The sequence below is a fragment of the Choloepus didactylus genome, chromosome 8 (assembly GCF_015220235.1).
Source record: "Choloepus didactylus isolate mChoDid1 chromosome 8, mChoDid1.pri, whole genome shotgun sequence".
NCBI classification, from domain to species: Eukaryota; Metazoa; Chordata; class Mammalia; order Pilosa; family Megalonychidae; genus Choloepus; species Choloepus didactylus.
In genome coordinates, this window is record NC_051314.1 from 28,756,326 (window position 1) to 28,780,176 (window position 23,851).

At 38.8% G+C, this 23,851-nt stretch overlaps 1 protein-coding gene across 1 annotated transcript in view; it reads right to left on the reverse strand.

The window, feature by feature from the left end:
* Positions 1 to 23,642, reverse strand: part of ANO4 (anoctamin 4) — a 514,881-nt gene extending 491,239 nt beyond the window's left edge. The window contains exon 1 of the mRNA XM_037846690.1: positions 23,507 to 23,642. Coding sequence (XP_037702618.1) covers positions 23,507 to 23,627 — 121 coding nt within the window. The 5' untranslated portion in view covers positions 23,628 to 23,642. The remainder of the gene's footprint in view (positions 1 to 23,506) is intronic.
* Between the last annotated feature and the right edge of the window lie 209 nt (positions 23,643 to 23,851).

Sequence of the window (23,851 nt, forward strand, 5' to 3'; positions counted from 1 at the left end):
GGTAAAAGGCCTAAAAAAAATTTTTTTTTACTATTTTTAACATGGGAAAAATAATTCAAGCAAGCCTCTGAGGAACTTTCCAGGACAATGTCTGCCTCCTGAACAGTGAAGCAACAGATTATGACTGGTTCACACATCTCCTAAACCCATGGGCATATCAAAGGCATACTCATGTGTTACTCAATATGTAATTTCCAGAGTTTAGCACAGTGTCTGGCATAGGTAAATGCTCAATAAATGTTACTGGTTGAAAGAAAGGAAAAAGGAATGAAGTTAAAGAACAAATAAATGACTATTTCCCCTTTCTATTAGTTACTAATTCAATAGAGATTTCCGTGATTAAAGAGAAAGAGCTGTGAGTCAGAAAACCTGGATTTGAAGTCCAGCTTTGCTACACATGAACTATGTGAACTTGGTCAAGTTGTTTAACATAATTTAGCACCAGTTTCTCCACCTGAAAATGCTGATTATGATGCCCATCCTCTACACAAAATGCATAGGTAGCAAATAATTAGGGATATATTTGCAGAATCGGCTGAATCAACAAAATTCAGACCTAAAACATATCAAACTAACTACTCTCATGTTGTCATCCCTAATTCTTTTTAAACCCTTCACTAATGATATGTCCTTAAAAGATTTTGGAAGGAAGGACACTTTCAAGGGACAAGGTCAATAGCATCAAAATGCAAACAATCAGAGAAAGAGAAAGAGAGACTCACAAGGGCAAAAACTTCCATAAATGAGGAGAGGAGAAAGTCCTCAGAGCAGCAGAGAGAAATGAGGAAGAAAAACATACTAAGAAATGAGTAATCAACAAAGAAGGCAGAATGCTTGAGTTAGGCATGAGTGTCAGGGAAGAGAGGCTGTGAATAGATTTGATTGGTAAAACTGTTCAAATTTGAATTCAAATCTGAATCGTAAAATTAGGGCAATTAATTCGTGGTGATATTTTGAAAAGACTCAAAGAGCAAAAGTACAAGAAGCCATGACAGTTACACTGCAAGGTGAGTGTGTATGAGGAAAGGTGTTTTCACCTATAGGAATTGTTCTGGTTGCTAAAGCTCCTGTTATACAAAATATCAGAAATGGATTGGCTCTTATAAAGGGGATTTATTACAAATTTACAGTTCTAAGGCCATAAAAATGTCCAAACTAAGGCAACAACAAGAGGATAACTTCACTGAAGAAAGGCCAATGGCCTCTGGGGTTCCTCTGTCATGGGAAGGCACATGGAGACATCTGCTGCTCCTGGACTCTGTTTTCAAAATGGCTTTCTCCAAAATGTCTCTCTGGGTTTCTGTCTCTCTTAGCTTCTCTCTCTCAGCCTCCATGCATCCTTGCTTGTTCTCCCAGGGCATTTCTCTCTAAGCATCCAGGGGTCCTATCTTGGCTTCACTGGGGCAAACTCGACTTCATCTTAGCTTAGTATCTCCAAACATCTTTCTGTCTGCATCTCCAAGTGCCTCCAAGCATCTATGTTGGCTCTTAACTTCTCCTGGGGGCAAACTCAGGATTACATATCTTAGCTTCTTTCCAAAATGTTTCAGCTTCTCTCCAAAGTGTATCTCTTAGCTTCTCTGAGCTCCTTCTCTCCATGAACTCTCTTAAAGGGCTCCAATGATCTAATTAAGACCCTCCCTGAATGGGCAGGTTCACACCTCCATGGAAATAATATAATCAGAGTTCCCACCCACAGTTGGGTGGGTCACTTCTCCATGGAAACATTCAATCAAAAGTTTCCACCCTAATCAAAAGACTAATAAGTCTGCCCCCACAAGATTACATTAAAGAACATGGCTTTTCTAGGGGACACCATAGTTCCAAACTGGCACAGGAATTAAAACAAAAATGCTAGATTTTATGGAAGGGCCTGAATATCCATTTCATCCTTTAGGAACCAACTTCAGTTAAATGAAAAATCATCTAATAGTGAAAAAACATAAGATTATGAATGAGATTAATAAACGTTGGGGGTTCCAGAGTCAGACTATCTGGATTGTCTAGCCTAGCTCCAACTCTTGGGCACATTATTTCAGTCTATGTGGCATTTATCTTATAAGATTGTACAAACATTAAATTACTTAATACATGAAAAAGTCTTTATCTAACAGCACTTATCACATAGTAAGTGTTTAATTAGTGTTGGCTATTATTTTTATTTTATACTTAAAAAGAACAAGGATATTCATAAAATGAGATATTAAATAGCAAAGAAAACAAAGGAAGTAAAGCTACATAAAATATTCCTTATCACTGAATAAATGACACAACCCAAATATGATCCATAGAATTCTATTTATGAAATGAACAACAGGAAAAACTAAATTGTATTGCTTATGAATACACTCATGGATGGTAAACTGTAAAAAAAAAAAGCAATAAAATAATTATTACAAAAGTCAGCATCATGGTTCCATTTGGTGGGGAGGAAGGGGGTTTTAATTGTGAAACTGTATACTGGATGGTGGTGAAAGCCCTGGGAGGTTCTGTAGTGCTGGCAATGTTTCATTTCTTAATCTAGGTGGTCACATAGTATTCACTTTATAATTATTTGTTAAATTATAAGTTTCTCTTACTGTATGTATGTTTTAGCTTATAATAATTTTTTAAAGAAATAAAGAGGGGTAGAATTCACAGCAGGGCAAACCAGGAATAATTTGTGCGATTTTGCACAAATGTCTAAGTAAAAGAGATGACAAGTGTAATTAGAAATCACAAGTTATCCAGCACCTGCTCTTTGCCAGGTACTATGAAAAATAGTTATTTCATTTACAACCATTATTTTATGCAAGCTTCAAAACAATCCTTTTAAGGTATGTATGATTATCCCACTATTCAGATGAGGACATAGGGGCACAGAAAAATTAAGGAACTTTCCCAGAGTCACACTTCTGGAAAGTCATAAGGCTGGAATTAAAACCCTGGTTTGTTTTAGACTAGAAAAATAACTTGACAACAGAATCAAAGATGGAAGGAGGACAGATTAATATCACAAACTGGGCCAGGTGGATTCCTCCTGCATCTGGGGCTGCATCTTTGACAGTCATACATCTGATGTGCTAAGCACCAAGGCTCTAGTAGGAACAGGATGGACATCACTCTCCTTCAGAGACTCCCTCAACAAAACAGGTGTGGACAAAATTAACACACAGTTATTTGTCTCAAATTATTTTAGTTGACTCATATAACAATATGATCTTCAAACAAAAGAAAATTAGGTCCATATCCTAACACTCAACCTATCTTACCTTTTGTCCTAACCACAACGAAAAGGAAAGCACCACACCTATTTACATCTTTCTACTGAATGTGGAATACTGTATTCCTAAGTCTCACCTTGGGTCAAGCAGACTTTAGCTAAATGCGTGCTAGCTGAACTTCTGCTACTCCAATTAAAAAAGGCAGAGATTTACAGGAAGCTGGGAGCTTTCTGAGAAAGTTCGCTAAAAAGTGCCTTCGACATATTTGCATCTATCAACTTAAAGCTTACTGGACTTAAAAAACAAAACTGAATCAGAATGGGCTAAAATGAAACAATACAAAGTGTAGGTGAAGATGTGGAACAATTTAACTCTCACACACTGCTCAAAACTATTTGTGGAATCAGCTGAATCAACAAAACTCATACCTAAAACATGTCAAACTAACTACTCTAATTCTTTTAAACTAATGATATGTCCTTAAAATATTTTGTAAGGAAGGACACTTTCAAGGGACAAGAACATCTTTATTTATTTATCTACAAACAGTCTGTACTGACAGGCAAAAACTACCCCTTTTCCTTCATTCCCTGGTTACCTCCAATTTACTTTCTGTCTGCAAATTTGCTATTTCTGGATATCTTACATAAATGACATCACACAGTATTTGTCCTTATGTTCCTTGCTTATTTCACTCAGCATAATGTTTTCAAAGTTCATCCAGGTTGCAATATGTCTCAGAACTTCCTTCCTTCTTATGGCCAAATAATATTCCATATTTTGTTTATTCATTCATTTGCTGATGGACACAAGGTTTTTTTGTTTTGTTTTGTTTTGTTTTTGAGGGAGCAAAACTTTGAAAAGAAATTTTAATTTGATTTAAAACATTTATACGAAATTTGAAACTTTTAAAACAAAGTGTGTTTTAACCTCATGTTACCATTTACTTTGTTTATATTGTGCTACATGTATTTTCAAAGTCCTCTACAATTTCTAAAATGTTTCTTTTTCATAATTATAAATCCAAAATACTGTAGCTTCTCAAATTCAGAATAAGCAAATACACTTTAATGTAACAAACCAGTTTACCTTACACATTTACTGTTTTTCAGAAAACATTTAATTACTGAACATTGAAAGTGAACATTATTATTTAATATGAGACAAATTTTGTAGGATCAAGCATAAGAAATTCTTAATACTTCTTTTTATTCCCCACCAATTCAAAAAGCACTTAAATTCTGCTTTATGCAGGGTACTGTACTCGATGCACACTTATGCACAAAAATGAGAGGGTTTGGACACAAGGTTTTTTACACCTTTTGGCTATCATGAATGCTGCTGCTATGAACAATGATATAAAAGTATCTGTTTGAGACCTTGTGTTCTAGTTTGCTGATGCTGCCGGAATGCAAAACACCAGAAATGGATTGGCTTTTATAAAGGGGGTTTATTTGGTTACACAGTTACAGTCTCAAGGCCATCAAGTGTCCAAGGTAAGGCATCAACAATCCGGTACCTTCACTGGAGGATGGCCAATGGCGTCCAGAAAACCTCTGTTAGCTGGGAAGGCACATGGCTGGTGTCTGCTCCAAGTTCTGGTTTCAAAATGGCTTTCTCCCAGGACATTCCTCTCTAGGCCGCAGCTCCTCTTCAAAATGTCACTCTCAGTTGCTCTTGCGGCATCCTCTCTTAGCTTCTCCGGAGCAAAGTCTGCTTTCAACGGCCATCTTCAAACTGTCTCTCATCGTCAGCTTCTCCCTCAGCTTCCATGCATTCTTCAAAGTGTCCCTCTTGGCTGTGGCAAGCTTGCTCCTTCTGTCTGAGCTTATATAGTGATCCAGTAATTTAATTCAGACCCACCCTGAATGGGTGGGGCAACATCTCCATGGAAATTATCCAACCAAAGGTCTTGTCCACAGTTGATTGACTCACATCTCCATGGAAACACCCAAAAGATTCCAAAATCTAATCAACACTAATATGTCTGCCCACACAAGATTGCATCAAAGATAATGGCATTTTCGGGGACATAATACATCAAACTGGCACACCTTGTTTTCACTTTCTTTGGGTATATGACTAGGAGTAGAAATGCCAGCAATATAGTAATCCTATATTTAACTTTTTGAGGACCTTGCCACATTGTTTTCCATAGTGTCTACACTATTTTACATTCTCAACAACAATGCACTGGAGTTCCAATTTATCCACATCCTCATCAACACTTGTTATTTCCTTCTTTTTTATTTTATTTTAATGATAGTCATCCTTGTGGATAAGTGGTACCTCACTGTGGATTTGATTTGCATTTCCCTATTGGCTAATGATGCTGAACAGTACATCCTCTTTGGAAAAATGTCTGTTCAAGTTTTTTGCCCATTTTTTAAATTGAGTTATATGTCTCTTTGTTGTTGCCTTGTTAAAGTCCTTTATATATTCTGTATATTAAGCCTTAATCTGCTATATGGTTTGCAAATATTTTCTTCCATTCTGTAAGTTGTCTTTTAATTTTCTTAATAATGTCCTTTGATGCATAAAAGTTTTTAATTTTATGAAATTGAATGTATCTATTTTTGTTGTTGTTGCTTGTGCTTTTTATGTCATACCTAAAAATTTATTGCTGAATACCAGGTCATGATGATTTGACCCTTTGTCATCTTCAAAGAGTTTTATAGTTTTAGCTCTTAGAGGTCCTTGGTCCATTTTGAGTTAATTTTTGTATATGGCGTGAGGTAGGGACCCAACTTCATTCTTTTGCAAGTGGATATCTAGTTTTCCCAAAACCATTTGTTGAAGACACTATTCTTTCCCCAACTGCATGTACTTGGCACTCTTGTTGAAAAGTAATTGGCCATATATGTGTGAGTCTATTTCTGTATTTTCAATTCTATTCCATTGGTCTATTTGTCTATCCTTATACCACATTGTTTTGATTACTGTAGCTTTGTAATAAATTTTGAAATTGGGAAGTGTGAGCCCTCCAACTTCATTCTTTTTCAAAATTGTTTTCGCTATTTGGGGCCCCTTGCAGTTCTCTGTGAATTGCCATTTCTGGAAAAAGCAAAAAAAGCTTCTGGAATGTTGATAGGTACTACATTGACTCTGTAGATTGCTTTGGGTAGTATTGATATCATAAGAATATTAAGTCTACCAAACCATGACACAGGATGTCTTGCTATTTCTTTAGGTCTTCTTTAATTTCTTTCATCACTGTAGTTTTCAGTGTACAACTCTTTCACATCCTTAGTTAAATTTATTCCTAGATACTTTATTCTTTTAGATGCTATTGTAAATGGAATTTTCTTAACTCTTTCTTCTGATTGTTCATTCCTAGTGTATAGAAACACAATTGACAATTCCTTTTAAAGCTAAATGTACATATTCCCTAAACCCCAGTGTTCTAGTTTGCTAATGCTGCTGGGATGCAAAACACCAGAGATGGATTGGTATTTATAAAAAGGGGGTTTATTTGGCTACACAGTTACAGTCTTAAGGCCATAAAGTGTCCAAGGTAACACATCAGTAATCAGGTACCTTCACTGGAGGATGGCCAATGGCGTCCAGAAAACCTCTGTTAGCTGGGAAGGCACGTGCCTGGCATCTGCTCCAAAGTTCTGGTTTCAAAATGGTTTTCTCCCAGGATGTTCCTCTCTAGCAAGCTTGCTCCTCTTCAAAACGTCACTCACAGCTGCACTGAGTTCCTTCTCTTTGAGTCAGCTCATTTATATGGCTCCACTGATCAAGGCCCACCCTGAATGGGTGGGCCCATGCCTCCATGGGAGTATCTCATCAGAGTCATCACCCACAGCTGGGTGGGGCACATTCCAAGCAAATCTAATCAGCACCAAAACGTCTGCCCCACAAGACTACATCAAAGATAATGGCGTTTGGAGGACACAATACATTCAAACTGGCACATTCCACCCCCTGGACCCCAAAATGACATTATCTTTCCAAATACAAAATACATTCATTCCATCGCAATATCACAAAAACTTAAATCATTTCAGTAACAAAAGTTAAGTACAAGATCCTATCAAAATCAATCATAGGCGTGGTGGGCCCTAAGGCATAATCCTCCTTTAGCTTTGGATCTGTGGACTTAGAACAAATTATATGCTTCCAATATACAAAGGAGGGACATTCATAGGATAAACATTCCCATTGCCATAAGGAGAAAGAGTAAGGGAAACAGGGTTAACAAGACCAAAACAGTTCCTAAAACCCACAGGACAAACTCCATTAAATTTCAAAGTCTGAGAGTCGTTAACAGAATGACATTGCATCCTTGGGGCTTGAGAGAGCGGGAGTCTAACCCTTCCTAAGGGCCTAGCCCTTTCCTCTCCAAACGCTTAGGTGAGTGCTCCAACATATCATGCATTGGAGAGACCACCTTCTCGGCCCCACCCTCCTCAAACATCGGGTAGCTCCCGGATTCCCTTCCATCTCCAGGGCACATGCTCAACCCCTTCAGAACAGTGTGGTGGCAGCCAGGCTCTCCCCAATTCCCTGGGAATGTGCTCCACCCTCTTTGGGGCTTGGGGTGGCAAGACATTTCCTGAGCATCAAGGCGGCAGGCCTGCCCTCGACCTCCAGGGCAAACTCACCCTTTCCATGCATGTGGGCCACTCTGCTCTCCCAGCCCAAGACCTCTTGACTCCAGACCTCAACCTCCATGGCTCTGTCTTTGAAGAATTTTTTCCTTCAGTTTGTTCCTTGTCTGTCTTCTCCAGTCCAGACTGGCAATGGCTCTGTCTGTAAAGATCTCGCAAAAATTCTGTTGGCTTCGCATGAAGCATGCAGGGGTCAAAGCCATCAGACAATAGGACTTTCCACAAATCCTTTCTGGATAATTCCATCTCCAATCTTGGCTTGTACTGAAATGGCGGCTGGGTTCCATGTTTGTTTCCATCCTCACGTTGGGCTGTAGCTTCTGGGATTCCACCCCCTGGAAGCTCGTAATTTTCCAAGCCATCAGCTTCTGGTTTCTTTGAACCCAAAAGTTCAGTTCTAAGTTTATCTCTCTCCGCTCACATTTTACTATAAGCTGCAAGGAGAAGCCAGGGTACATCCTCCACACGTAGTCTGGAGATCTGCTCAGCTAAGTATTCCAGGTTGTTGCTTCCAGATTCTTCCTTCCATCTGACACCAGGACTCAATTTTGCCAAATTCTCTGCCACTTTAAAACAAGGATCGCCTTTCTTCCAGTTTGCCACAACACATTCATCATTTCTGCTCAAGTCCTCATCAGAAGTATCTTTAGAGTCCATATTTCCATAAACAGTCTCTTTAAAGCAGTTTTGGCCTTTTCTATCAAGCTCCTCACAATTCTTCCAGAATCTTCCCCTTATCCATTTAAAAAGCTGTTCCAACATGTTTGGTATCTGCAAACTCAGCAGCAAAAGCACCCCACTTCTCTGGTACCAAAATCTGTTCTAGTTTGCTAATGCTGCTGGGATGCAAAACACCAGAGACAGATTGACTTTTATAAAAAGGGGGTTTATTTGGCTACACAGTTACAGTCTTAAGGCCATAAAGTGTACAAGGTAACACATAAGTAATCTGGTACCTTCACTGGAGGATGGCCAATGGCGTCCGGAAAACCTCTGTTAGCTGGGAAGGCAAGTGGCTGGCATCTGCTCCAAAGTGCTGGTTTCAAAATGGCTTTCTCCTAAGACGTTCCTCTTTAGCAAGCTTGCTCCTCTTCAAAACGTCACTCACAGCTGCACGGAGTTCCTTCTCTTTGAGTCAGCTCATTTATATGGCTCCACTTATTAAGGCCCACCCTGAATGGGTGGGCCCATGCCTCCATGGGAATATCTCATCAGAGTCATCACCCACAGCTGGGTGGGGCACATTTCAAGCAAATCTAATCAGCACCAAAACATCTGCCCCACAAGACTACATCAAAGATAATGGCGTTTGGGGGACACAATACATTCAAACTGGCACACCCAGCAATTCTGATTCTTGGTGTGTACCCAACTGAAAAGCATATGTAAGTGTACCACAGACATATAAGAATGTTCATAGCAGCACTATTCAAAACAGCCTCAAACTGGAAACTACTAAATGCCCATGGAATAATATAGTGTTGACAGCAACCTGGATGAACAAATTATGCCTATATGAATATTATAAAAACAACGTTGAAGATACAAAAGAATGCATAACCTATTATTCCATTTGTAGAAAGTTTAAAAGCAGACAAAATTAATTTAAAGTTTTAAAAGTCAGGAGGGGTAGGGACTGGGAGAAGATATGTGAACTCTATGCTTCCAACAATTTTCTGTTTATTGATTTGGATGCTGGACACATGGGTGTGCTCACTTTCTGCAAACTCCTTGAGCTATATACACATGATCTTTACACCTTTCTGAATGTGGGTTGTACTTCAATAAAAGTCTGCATTGAAAACATACACACAGTAAAGAGATGTAGTGACCTGAGTTATCTGAATAAACTACTCACAATCTAAAAGAAAAGCACACAAACTTTTGGACTTTAAAGCATATGACAAAGCTTCAGTGGTCAAAACAGCATGGTACAGGCATAAAGATATATTTGTTGACCAATGGAATTGAATTGAGAGTTCAGAAATAGACCCTCACATCCAAATCCAATGATATCTGTCAAGACTGCTAAGTCCACTCAACTGGGAAAGAATATACTCTTCAACAAATGGTGCTGGGAGACATGGATATTCCTATCCTAAAGAATGGAAGAGGTCCCCTATGTCACACCTTAAAGAAAAATTAACTCAAAATGGATTAAAGACCTAAATATAAGAACTAGGACCATAAAACTCCTAGAGGAAACTGTAGGGAAGCATCTTCAAGACTTTGTGGTAGGCAAGGGTTTCTTAGACTTTATACCTAAAGCACAAGCAATGAAAGAAAAAATAGACAAATGGGACCTCTTCAAAATTAAAAACTTCTGTGCTTCAAAGGACTTTGTCTAGAAAGTGAAAAGGCAACCTACAAAATGGAAGAAAATATTTGGAAACCAAATTTTCAATATGGGTTTAGTATCAGAATATATAAAGAAATCCGACAACTCAACAATAAAAAATCAAACAACCCAATTTAAAAATGGGCAAAAGACTTGAATAGACATTTTTCCAAGAGGAATTACAAATGGCTAAACACACTAGCTATTAGGGAAGTGCAAATCAAAACCACAATGAGATATTTCACACCTACAAGAACGGCCACTATTAAAAAAAAAAAAAAAAAGACAGAAAACTACAACTGTGGGAGATAATTTGGAGAAATAATAATACGCATTCACTGCTGGTGAGAATGTAAAATGCTGCAGCTACTGTGGAAGACATTTTGGCAATTCCTCAAGAAGCTAAATATAGAATTGCCACAAGATCTGGCCATCTTGTTGCTAGGTAGATACCCAGAACTGAGAGCAGAGACATGAACAGACATTTGCACACTGATGTTCATAGCAAAATTATTCACCATTGCCAAGAGTCTATCAACCAATGAATGGATATACAAAATGTGGTATATACATACAACGGAATATCATTCAGCTGTAAGAAGGAATGAAGTCCTGATGCATGTGACACCATGGACGAACCTTGAGAACAATATGTTGAGTGAAATAAACCAGACACAAAAGGACAAAAATTGTATGATCTCGTTGTTTTGAAACAATTAAAATAAGCAAACTCATAGAGTTAGAATCTAGAATATAGGTTACCAGGGGATAGAATGGGGGTAGAGAATGGGAAGCTGATGCTTAATTTGTGCAGAATTTCTGTTAAGGTTGATTATAAGTGTTTGGAAATGGATGGTGATGATGGTAGCACATTATTGTGAGTGTAATTAATGGTGCTGAATTATGTTTGTGAATGTGGTTGAAAGGGGAAGTTTTGGGTCATGTATGTTACTAGAAGGAAAGTTAGAGGATAAAACATGGCACTGTATGACACAGTGAACCCTGTTGGGGATGACAGACTGTGGTTAATACAAATGTAAGAATGTTCTTTCATGAATTATAACAAATGTATGACTATTACAAGGTTGTAATAATAGGATGGTGTACGGGGAAAAATATGCATAATGTAAACTATGGACTATAGTTAATAATATTATTTTAATATTCTTCATCAGTTGTACCATACTAATGCAAGTGTCAACAATTACCACACTAATCCAAGGTACCACACTAATGCAAAGTGTCAACAATAGGGGGCATATAAGAACATTGTATTTTTTAAAGACTTTTCTGTAAACCTACAAATTCCTTAATTAAAATAATAATAATAAAGAAACATTATGCTAAGTGAAAGAAACCATACACAAAGTACTATATATAGCATGATTCCATTAATATAAAATGCAAATATAAATAAATCTATAGAGACAGAAATAGATTAGTGGTTATGTAGGACCGGGGAAGGATAAAGGGATTGAGAGGTGAATGCTAAGGGGCAAAGGGTTTTTTCTTTCTGGAGTAACGAAAATGTTCTAAAATTGATTGTGGCGATGAATGTACAAGTCTGATTATACCAAGAGCCAATGATTGTACACTTTGGATGGATTTTATGGTATGTGAATATAAACCAATAAAACTGCTTTTAAAAAAAGAACAATTATGAAATAAAAACATTTTTTGCATAAATAAAAATGGGGAGATTTAACAGCAATAGACCTTCCCTAAAAGAAATTCTGAAGAATCTACTCCAGGAAGAAGGAAATTATTCCTAAAAAGAATGTCTAAGATACAATAAGAACTAGTGAGCAAAGAAATTGCTAAATGTGCCAGCAAATAATTTTCAGTATTAAATAATCATTATTATGTGAAGTTTTTAAAAAGAATAGAACTGAAATACTAAATAAAAATGATATGTAACAGGTGCTGGGTGCTCAAAGTTAAAACATATGCAGAACCTTTTCAGGAGAGAGATTAACATATTAAATTTAGAGTTAGTTTTTCCAAATGTAAATATATGTTTAAAATGTCTTAAGTAAGATTTAAGTAAAAGTGCAAGGGTAATTATTAAAACAATAGAAATAGACTAAATTTTCAAACCAGTTTATTGGCGGGGGGGAAGCAGTAGGGAAAAGAGAGGGAATTTAGGGAAAAATTTAAATCTAGGGACAGGAAATAAATGAGCAAAATAAGCCTAGGAGAAAAAGACAAAGAGAAACAAAAAATAAAATGGTAAAAATAAATTAAAATATGTCAGTAATAACAAAACATGTAAAGGGTCTAAATTTGCTATTCAAAACAGAGTGTGAGAAAGATTTCTTTTAAAAAAATCCAATTACATCTTGTTTACAAGAGAAATATCTAAAACATAAGGACATAGAAATGCTGAAAGTAAGAAAAAGATACAGCTAGCAAATACCAAGCAAAACAAAGGTAGGGTAACTATGTTATTTCCAGATGAAAAACACTTTTTAAGGATAAAAAGGGTCAATAACAATGATAAATGTTCAAGGTTCAATTCTCCAATAAGATATACGTTAAATGCTCAAAATAAAATAGACTTAAAATACATGAAACAAAAATTAATAGAGCTATAGGAAGAACCTGACAAATCCACCAGCAGAGGCAGGGGGATTTTAGCATACTTAATTACTTGATGGTTGAGCAAGTAAAAATTTAGTAAAAATATGGAAAATTTGAACAGCACAATTAATCTCAATTTAACAAACACAGATTGAACCTGCACCTGACAACTAGAGAATATACATTTTTTTTCAAGCCCACATGAAACTTTTAAAAAACTTGAACACGTTACACCATACAGCAAGTCTCAACAACATGAAAAAAAAAATCATTTCAGCCCTTGCTTTCTTTTTTTAAATGCAATTTTATTGAGATGTTACCACAACATACAATTCTTCAAACTGTACAATCAGTTGTTCACAGTATCATCATATAGCTGTGCATTCATCACCGCAATCTTTGAACATTTTCATTACTCCAAGATAAAAATAAAAATTAAAATAAAAAAGAAAATCCAAAATATTCCATTCCCCTCCCCCCTCAATTGTTCATTTACTTTTTTAACACTCATTGTTTTTTCTTAACTTTATCAAAAAATTAAAAAACAAAAAATTAAAAATATTTCAAACAAAACCAAAACAACGGAATAAGAAAACACAAATAACCTAAATAATTACATTGCTTCCAACATGTTCCCACCCTACCCCAAGAAGATAAACTATAATGCAACAAAGAAATAAAAAAAACAAATGACCTAAAATAACTACATTTCTGCAAACTTGTTCCTACCATATCCACCTGAAATTAACAAATGATAGTCGTTCCTGAGCGTTCTCGTAACATTAAGTTTACCCTCCATAACTTACCTGTTTTTATTAGCTTATTGTTCCCCCTTCACTATTTGCTGTCTATCGCTAGGTCCCCTACATTCTACAATATAAAACATTTATGTTACATTTTTCACAGAGTTCACATTAGTGGTAACATACAATATGTCTCTTTTTGTGTCTGGCTTATCTCGCTTAGCATTATGTCTTCAAGGTTCATCCATGTTGTCATATGTTTCATGACCTCCTTCCTTCTTACTGCCATGTAGTATTCCATCGTGTGTATATACCACATTTTGTTTATCCACTCGTCTGTTGAAGGACATTTGGGCTGTTTCCATCTCTTGGCAATTGTGAATAATGCTGCTATGAACATCGGTGTGCAAATGTCTGTTCCTGTCACTGCTTTCAGATCTTCCAGGTATATACCAAGAAGTGAAACTGCTGGATCGAAGGGTAGCTCTAAGTCTAGTTTTCTAAGGAACCACCAGACTGTCTTCCCGAGTTTCAGCCCTTGCTTTCTGATCTCAGTATACGGTAATAGAATTCAGAGTAGCAGTCCTTTTTAGGGGAAAGGGTAACATCTGAGAGGGGACACAAAACAGGCTCCTGGTATGCTGGTTTCAATCAATTCCTTGATGATGCTGGACAGTGGTTACACCATACACCCAGTTGTATACTTAGGATCTATGCATATATATATATATATATATAATATTATATATATATATAATATTATATACAATCAATTTCTAAAAGTTTTTTTTTAAATGTTGCACCACCAGCCACATAAAAGACAGAGTTATACTAAGCAAAATACAAAATTTTTTTTTAATTAAAAGAATAATACCACAGGTCTAGTTCCTTTAACTGGAGCCACCACATATAACAATTCACATGGAAAAAAAAATCATAAAAACATTTGCTGTATAGCCACTATTGTCTACAAGCTTGCTACTCAAATAATTGTCCCTAGACCAGCAGCCTCAGGACACCTGGAAGCTTATGAGAAATGCAGAATTCAGGGCCCATTCCAGAGCTACTGAATCAAGATCTTCATTTTAACAAAATGCCCAGGTGATTCACAGACTCACAAAAGCCTGAGATGCCGTTATCTACAGCATAACCCTAAGCCTACGAGCAGACATCCTCCAGGGCTTAGGGATCAACCAATGACTTTTTCAAGGACTTAGGTGTTCCATCCTGTGCTAGGAACTGGGAGAAGCCATGTATGGTCAGGAAGGGAGAAACACAGAGAAATGTAGAATGTGGACAGACCAAGGCTGTAGAGAGAAATGACACACACTGCTTGATTTCAGCAGCTCCTTCTGAGTAAGACCTGCCCTGAGTAAGAAAGGCCTTAAAAAAAAAAAAAAAAAAAAAGGAAGAAAGAAAGAAAAAACCACTATTTTATTGAAGTTTAACACACACACCAAAAAGAGCCCACATCCTAAGGGCACAACTCAATAAAATGTATCACAAAGTGAACACACTCATATAACTATCACCCAGAAGAAAAGTCATTTTTAACTCAAGGAGGAGCTAATGCTGAGCAGCTCTCCCATCACCAGTAAACTGGCAGGTTAGATCAGTGTCAGTAACTAGGCTGGGTTCTGAGGGGTGACAGCTCAGAGTCATAGAAATGTATGAATTATTGGAGCCTAACCATTCCTTTTACTAGGGAACAGCAGCCCAGAAGTTTAAGTCATTTGCTCCCAGTCACACAGCTGGAAAGTGGGAGAACCAGAACCCAGATGTTACCACATGAGTCTAGCCCAGTAAGAGAAGAGTATTTTATTGGAGCAGTTGTTTTAGGTTATTCATCTTTATGCCATACATTTCATTGTTCATTTGGGAAACTGTATTAAGTCTTATAATTGTTTGATTATTATTTATAAACTCTGAGGACCCAAAGCCCTTATCTGTGTTTTATCGGAATATAAATCAGCCATAGCCAGGATGAACAGATTCTTAAGATACCAGATCGCCATGACTGAGGCACACAGAGCCTGGAGTCCAAGGTAAAGCCCTCACCTAAATCCACAATCCACAAAGCCTGGGTCAACATCTCACCCATAAGAAAGTAAGGACAAATTGCTTTTAAAAGATAGAAAAGTGGGTTTCATTAAACTCTTAAAAACATTACAAGCCTGCTTATACACATAAACAAATAAAGCTCAAGAATTTACAAACAGATGATGCATTATTATTGACTTTACCAGAAAGATTCACCATATGATTCCTTAAAATAACGACCTAACTTGGAGCACCTGAAATACCACTGAATTTACAAAATTTAAATTTAAACCTAACTCATTATATAGAGTAACTTACTCTATATAATTCTCACTGTATCTGATTTTTAAAAATTCACATTAGATTGTTTATAAAAGATTCTAGAGAGCCTATCAGTAAGAAAAGAATATTGTGATACATGTGTGTATGCATGTATATGCATGTGTGTTCCTCAGAAATATTGGTATTGTGACTTATTTTCCACGTGCACTGTGTATTTTATGGGCTTCCAGAAAAGACCACATTCAAAAAGTTACCTTTCTTCCTAGCTCAGTAACCCGCATCTCGTCACCTAATCTCCCTAAGCCTTGACTTCCTTTATATTGTGACTGAAATGCATCCATTGAGAAAACATTGACTGCCTACCACCTAGGCTGGACCCAAGTAGAAACTAGTACCTTGGAGGGATCTCTCCAAGGTATTGACAAATAAATCAAAGGGTAGGGTATGCGTTTCCACTCAGCAGAGCTTTTCCTATAAAAATGGATCTCTTTATTACTACAGTAAGAACATTAACACATCATAGTATTGTATACTATATTGCTATAAGGATTTCCAGATTTTCACACAAAAAAATTGCATTTACTTTTCCTGTGATCTTTGCAATAGCACTAGGATTCAAGTAGGGCAAATAGTAGTAGTAGTAACAGCACTAGTAGTAGCACTAGCAGCACAAGTAGTAGCACTAGTAATAGTAGCACTAGTAGCAGCACTAGTACTTCTAGTGTTCCATAATTCCAAGGCTCAGTAAGTTACATCTTTTCTTCCTCTTATGAGTCAAGTCTTGGACTAATTACTTGCTTTTTAAAAATACTTTTACACTAATAAAAACAATATCACCCAAACAGAAATATTTTATTAATTAATGATATTCATAACAGAACTGAACAGTTCTATACTGTTTTGGGAGAGAACTTATAAAAACAGAATTCACATTGATCTAGACTAGAATGATCTAAATAATTCCCTTGATATAAGTGAATGAGCTGAGACGAGACCTTCAGACATTTTTATGACCTACAGAGCCCTCCACAGTCTGACCTTGCTCAGCTTTCCAGCTCCTGATAACCCTCCATCCCTTATGGCACCCCACAGCCACCAGCCTAGGCTCTTTCCCACCTGTGTGTCTCTTCACATGTTGGTCCCTCTGCCTGGAAGGCTCCTCCCACCCGTTGTCCCATACACCCTACAATACCCAATAAAATACCCTCCTGTGAGGCTTCCCTGAGCCTCCAGGCACTCCATACGTCCCTCAGTCACAGCTCCCCTTTCTGGATCTGGGGTGACATGTTTCCTCTACATCCCCCACGAGACCAGAGCTGGATCCACACAATAGATGCCTCTCAAAGACATCTCCCAAAGCCTCTCATAAGCTTTCAAATACTTTAATCACCATTCCTGCATTTTAAACACTGTTCCTATACTCAGCTTCCCTTTGATCCCACACTAGCAGGCTCTGTGACAAAAGCTCTTTCATCAACTCTGATCAGAGAAACTTCTTTCCTTGACTTTCTTTCCTACTTTCACCTCCTTGAGTCAGCGTTGAAAACCCTATATTCTAGTTTCCTTTTCTTTCAGAAGGTAAAGATCCATGCCTTATTATTATAATGTAAGACTCATGGAGACAGACACTTTCGTTTGTTTTCACTTCCACACCCTACAACAGTGCCTGACACATAGTAAGCACTCACAGAACATATGCTGAAGTGTCTGTTGTGGAAGCATCCTCAGGAGCTGTGGACTGTTTATTTAGGACTGCTTTCTAATTAAAAAAAAAAAAAAAACCCACATTGCTATTACAAAGAGCATAATGTTTTCAAGGAAAGAATTAAAATGCTTCTTCACAGGATCAAAACAAAAATTTTATTTAAGTTATAAAGAAAACTTATAAAAATAGGAAGGGCTGAAGGTCAAAGAATAATCTGTACAGGCTTTACTACAGCTTCTTAATCAGATGGATCCTAATCATTGTTGACCATGAGTGTCCGAGACTGCATAATAACAAGCATGCCAGGTGGTAGAGAGCAAAAACAAGAGAAATCATCAAGTAACTCCTGCGATTTAATTGGTAGCTAAAGTCAGTTAGCATCGTCTGATTTCACTGCATAATGTGGACACTTTTGCTCTTTTGTTTGTTCCTCTTTTCTGAAGGTTAAAATTATTTTGATTATTTGCAATAAGAATATAGAGTTTGTTTTTTTTTTTTTAATTATATGGTGTATCGCCCCTACTATAGTCCATTTGGCCCTTTAATCAGTTAGACAGTCAAGAATTGACCACCTATCTGACACCCAGGGGAGTGAATCTCCCTGGCAACGTGGAATATGACTCCCGGGGAGGAATCTAGACCCAGCATCATGGGATAGAGAACATCTTCTTGACCAAAAGGGGGATGGAAAAGGAAATGAAATAAGCTTCAGTGGCAGAGAGATTCCAAAAGGAGACGAGAGGTCACTCTGGTGGGCACTCTTACTCACAATATAGACAACCCTTTTTAGGTTCTAATGAATTGAAATAGCTAGCAGTAAATACCTGAAACTATCAAACTACAACCCAGAACCCATGAATCTTGAAGACGATTGTATAAAATCGTAGCTTATGAGGGGTGACAATGTGATTGGGAAAGCCATATGGACCACACTCCCCTTTGTCCAGTGTATGGATGGATGAGTAGAAAAATGGGGGAAAGAAAAAACAAAAAAAAGGAACCCAGTGTTCTTTTTTACTTTAATTGTTTTTCTTCACTTTAATTTTTATTCTTATTATTTTTGTGTGGGTGGTAATGAAAATGTCAAAAATTAATTTTGGTGACGAATGCACAACTATATAATGGTACTGTAAACAACTGAAATGTACACTTTGTTCTGTATGACTGCATGGTATGTGAATATATTTCAATAAAATGAATTTAAAAAAAAAGAACTGACCACCTACTATGTACCATGTGTGTTCTGGGTGGTGGCTGGAGCACAAAGGTAAAAGATATGGTCCTTGCCCTCTTGATTTTACAACCCACTGGAGGGAGTACTGCTTACTGAGTATTTTTAGGGAAAGGACTTACTACTAGAGGTCCCCTGAGAGGGACCAAGTCAGATGGAGAGGGTTAGGGAAAGCTTCAGGACAAGGGTGAGGAGGAATGAGCCCCATAAAGGGAGAGGAGATACATTTCATAGCAGCTGCTTAGGTCTAGAAACCCCAGAAAGCATGGGGCAATTGCTCTAATCATCCACCACTCTTCCTAAAAGGGGGTGCGGGTTGTTGGGCTGGGGCAGAAGGCAGCAGAAAGAAGGATGACCAGCAACTGGGGGTCTTGTTTGCCAAGCTAGAGAGTTAACCTTTGACCTGTAGACACAGGGGAGTCGTTGAAGAGTTTTAAGCTAGGGTTATAACAGAATAAGAGTAGTCATTGGGATCAGACAGGGCCAGGACTAGAAGCAGGGAAACCAGCTGGGAGAGTGTGAAAGAAACAGTGAAATCTCATTCTTGCTGGTACTCCCAAGAGCAGTGGGCACAGAGAGGAGAAAACAGAGAAGTGAGATTTTAAGGAAAAAGAATCAACAGGACTTGGTGATTGAGAGTATATTGGCTGGGAGAGGGAATTGATACCAACTAATGCGTACTGAGTACTCACTAGGTACCCCTCATATGCAGCTAAAAATATACTATTGCATTTAAAACCTCATAGTGATCCCATTTTTCAAATAAGAAAACTGAGGCATCTCCGTTCATGTTGCCTCTCCCTGGAATACTCTCCTTCCCTCTTCGGCCTTTTACACTGATCTCCAGGGAACTGTCCCCGGCCTATCCGTTACCTCTCCCAGCTCCTCCCATACAACAATTCACTATAACTCTCTGTTTCAGAGTCTATCTCTCCCAGTGGACTCTGACATCTGTGAAAGAAACAGTAAGATCTCATTCCCTATGGTACTCCCAGGTCAGGTGAGAGCACACGACAAAGAGAGCACAGTTAGCACTGGAAGGAGACTGGAGAAAAAAAAGAAAAAAAATGTGGGAGAGGAAGATGGAAATTCTGTTTGAGTCTGAGATGCCAGAGGGGTATACTGGCAGAGAAATCCAGCAGACACCTGGGTATATAACTGTAGCTTGCAAATAAAGTTCTTAGTGATTTTTAACGGGGAGTCATCTGAAAAAAGACAAAGTCACAGGAGGGTAAATAATATGCCCTAGGCCCTCATCTCATCTCTACTCTGCCTCATTCGATTCCCATCTTTCACAGTTGGGCTCATCTCTCACCAAATCCCTCTCTTGCAACCCCTTCCAATCACAAGAACTCAACTTCTGGACATCCACTGCCTTCTAGCCTTTGCTCAAGCCATGCCTTCTACTTGGAACTACCCACACATCTAACCACACATTCACTCATCTTTCTTCCTCTTCCTAACATTCCCCATCCTCCCACTCCTGTTCTAGAGCCAAATTCCCTGGATCTGCATTTGGGTGATCCACTGAGTGCATGAACATGAGTTCCTTAACCTAGCTGTGTCTCAATTTCTTCAGATGGATACGGGCCTAACACAGGACCAATTTCTTAAAGGCTGATGCAAGGATTAACTGAATTAATTCATGTAGAGTGCCATTATTATTCTTTGTGTCCCAGAGTACCCCACACCTCTATTTACAACCCAGAAAACTTTGCCGCCCCAGCTTATAATGCCACACACACACACACACACACACACTAGGAGACTGACACTGCACAGAGGCCACTGTCTAGCATTTGGTAGGTGTCTAATCAATATCATCCAAATGAAAGAATGAGGTCTGGGACAGAACACAGGCAAACACCAACGTAAACAGGACAAGGAATCCACAAAGAAACAATCTAAGAAGTAAGAGTAAAATGAGGGAGAATAGTCATAATATCAGTTCTGACCACATTTCCTTCCTATCTTCTACTAGCTCCCTTTTCCCCAGCCACACTGACCTTCTGACTTGCTTAGAACTTACTAACCTCATTCTTGCCTCAGGGCCTTTGCACTTACTTTTTGCTTTGCTGGGAATGCTCTTTCCCCACATAAACAGATGGCTCCCTCCTTTCCTTCATTTAGTTCTCTGGTCAAATATCACCTCCCTAGAAAGGACTCCCTATCTAATGTAGCCCCCACTGTGATCTATAAGCTTCTTGGGTCCCTCATTAAACCTCCTCAGACTCAAAGCTGATTGCACAATGCCAAGCCGGTAGGATAAACCAGAAGGCCCTTCCTGGCTCAGGCTGGGACCTGACCCATGTGACTTCCTTTGTATAGCCAAAAATGAATCAAGTCCCAGTCATTTCTCTTTAAGAGACTTGTCACCCATCCTTGGTCTTATGCACAAGGTTATATAATGAACTATAGGCAGTTAAGAACCTAAACCATTTAAAGTACAGAGAAAGAAATGTCATTGGTGATTACAAAGGGTTGAGGCATTAAAAACCCAGAATTTTAGAAGTTACATCGTTCAATGAACATATATTTATTAGAAGGCACATTACAGTTCTTGATTACTCTAACCTCATTTCATATTTCTAAGTCATATGAGTCTATATGGCTGACTGAAAGTAAAAAACCATGCTAAAATACAGAAAGAGCAAGTTACAATACAGGATCAAAAACGCATACTTGGAAGGGAAGCTAACGAGATTTACTGGAGGCTGCTGCTAATGAAATGCATACATAAGCCAAATTTCTCTCTCTTCTTAGGAACCTAAAGCACATGGTCTACAGTATAACTGTTCATTCTCTTGGCAGTCCCTGTGCTAAAGATAGGACTAAGGCACTTATTAAATCAGTCAAATGAACAGAAAAATTGAACCCCATAAATTCCAGGCAAGAAACTTAGATCATCCTGCATCATGATATCTAAGCCCAAATCTAGTAAAACTGAAAGGGAACATTTTTTAAAGCAGTTCAATTGTCAGATTATTTGTGGAAGGTTCCAGAGGCAGGCCAAGCTCTCATCAGATAATGATCTAGACAGTATCCAGCGAGTAAGAAATAAATTGAGCTTGCTTAAATTTGCTTTTTCTTTACTTGTTCACTAGGTTGAAAACTGCAATGGACTAAGTTAACTTGCCATGTCTTAGATTACTTTGCTAAAAGTCTAAAATTTAATGTGGATTTTGCTGCCAAGTATATTTATTATTTTAGGGATGAAGGAAGGGGGTTCAAGAACATATTTTAAAATAGCACAAATTATAACAGTATACTTATTTAAATTTCTTTCAGTTCCTTTCAAGTTTCTGAGGGGGAAAAAAACTGTAATTCTTTGTTTAAAAAATGATCTGCCACCTTTTTTTCTTTAATTACTGAAATATACCAGCTTTTCAACATGATTTCACTTATTCTGGCTTCATTTTCTCCACCTGGGTGCCCAATTAAGCTTCTAGAGAATTATAGAACTGATTATTATGTAAACCTATTACTGACAGTATCCCTCTGATAGGGAAAGGTGTAAAAATAGGTTTTTGCCAATGGATATTCCTAAAACACCATGAGAAAGTTGACTTATGCTCAGATGGTAAACCAAGAACAACCCCACACCCCAGCAAAAATGCTCCTCATAAGATAAAAGGCCACGTAAGCAATCTGTTATCTGCTCACAATTTGTTAGCAGTTCCCCGGCACATCAACCACAAACCCTCAGAACCACCTGAGTGATCATTTTAAATAGTTTAAATTCCCAGAAAGACAGTCTCTTTTAACCTTGGGAAAATGAGCAGGGGACATCACTGGCCTGATATATGGAGTCTACCCAACAAAAAGCAGCAATCCCTCCACCCGAAGATCCCCAAGCTTTGAGATGTCAGTGCAGAACAAACAGCTCACAACCTTCTCATTTAAAATGTGAAATCTAGATGTTATCATAGCAACTGACTGCAAGTAAGGGGAAAGTAGGGAGTTCTACTTGAGTTTCTGCCTCCTATAAAGTCTCAACAGAATGTCTGATAAAGGACTGAAGAGAATTGCTTTCTCCAAACAAGCAGGAATACTTATAAAGAAGCCTCGCTGGCCTCCCCAGCACGCTGGGATGTCTGGCTGAGTCTGAAACCTTCAAACTTGAAGTTTGTTTTCCTTCAGAATTGTGCAATGCCACAGATACATACATACACACACACACACACGTATATCTTTAACCAAAGAAGGGTGGGGGTGCCGATTAATGTCTTCTATTTCCATGGACCTTCAATATCCAAGCCGATTTTTTTTTTGCATTAAAACATATTTTTGGTGCATATTATTTTGACTCAATAGCATCTGTCAGAGATGTTCCCATCTCAAATTTACAGATGGAGAAATGCAGAAACAGAAAAGTTTAAATAACTTGCCCAAGGTCAGTCAGGGACAAGACAAGCGCTGACTGATCTAACTCCGAATCTCGCACTGCTAGAAGAGGAATCAACACCCGTAAGCCTTTCCCTGGGCGGTCTGAAGCGAGTGGAATTTTTCTCGAGTTCCGAAGACCCGGCTTCCAGGCATCTTCCAAATTTTAGGCGTTTTTACTCCACCGACTATTTTTACAAACACCCTCTTTCCAAGCTCCAACCGCGCGGAGCATCGATCCCCATCGCCGGAAGACCAGCGCGAGCTGCAGCGGGCTCCCTCCTTCCCCGACCCTCCCTGAGAGCCGAACCCCTAAATTTCCGGGGGTACTCAGACGACTCCCAAGGCTCCGCCCGCCCCAGCACCCACGACGGTCTGCCGTTACCGTATGCAGTAAGGGAGCCCATCCTGGTCCGCGTCCTGCCCAGGCTGGCCAGGGCGTCGGCGACAGCGGCAGCCTGCGCGCCGCGCCCCTGGACGGCCGGCGTCCCGCGCCACGAGTGCATGCGCTAGGCTCCCGCGGCGCCGGGCCGCTCGGCTCCTGAGCATGCCCAGGTCAGCCCGTCGCGATCGGGCGGGAGAAGGGGCGGTGCGCAGGTGCCCCCGACCAGGTCTCGGCTGCAAGGACGGGGGAAGCGAGAGCGCAGTCTGGCCGCTGTGATCCGGGTCCCCGCGGGGACTGAACCTGCAGGCGGAGCGCGCGGCCCGGGAGAGGAGGGGCGAACCTGGC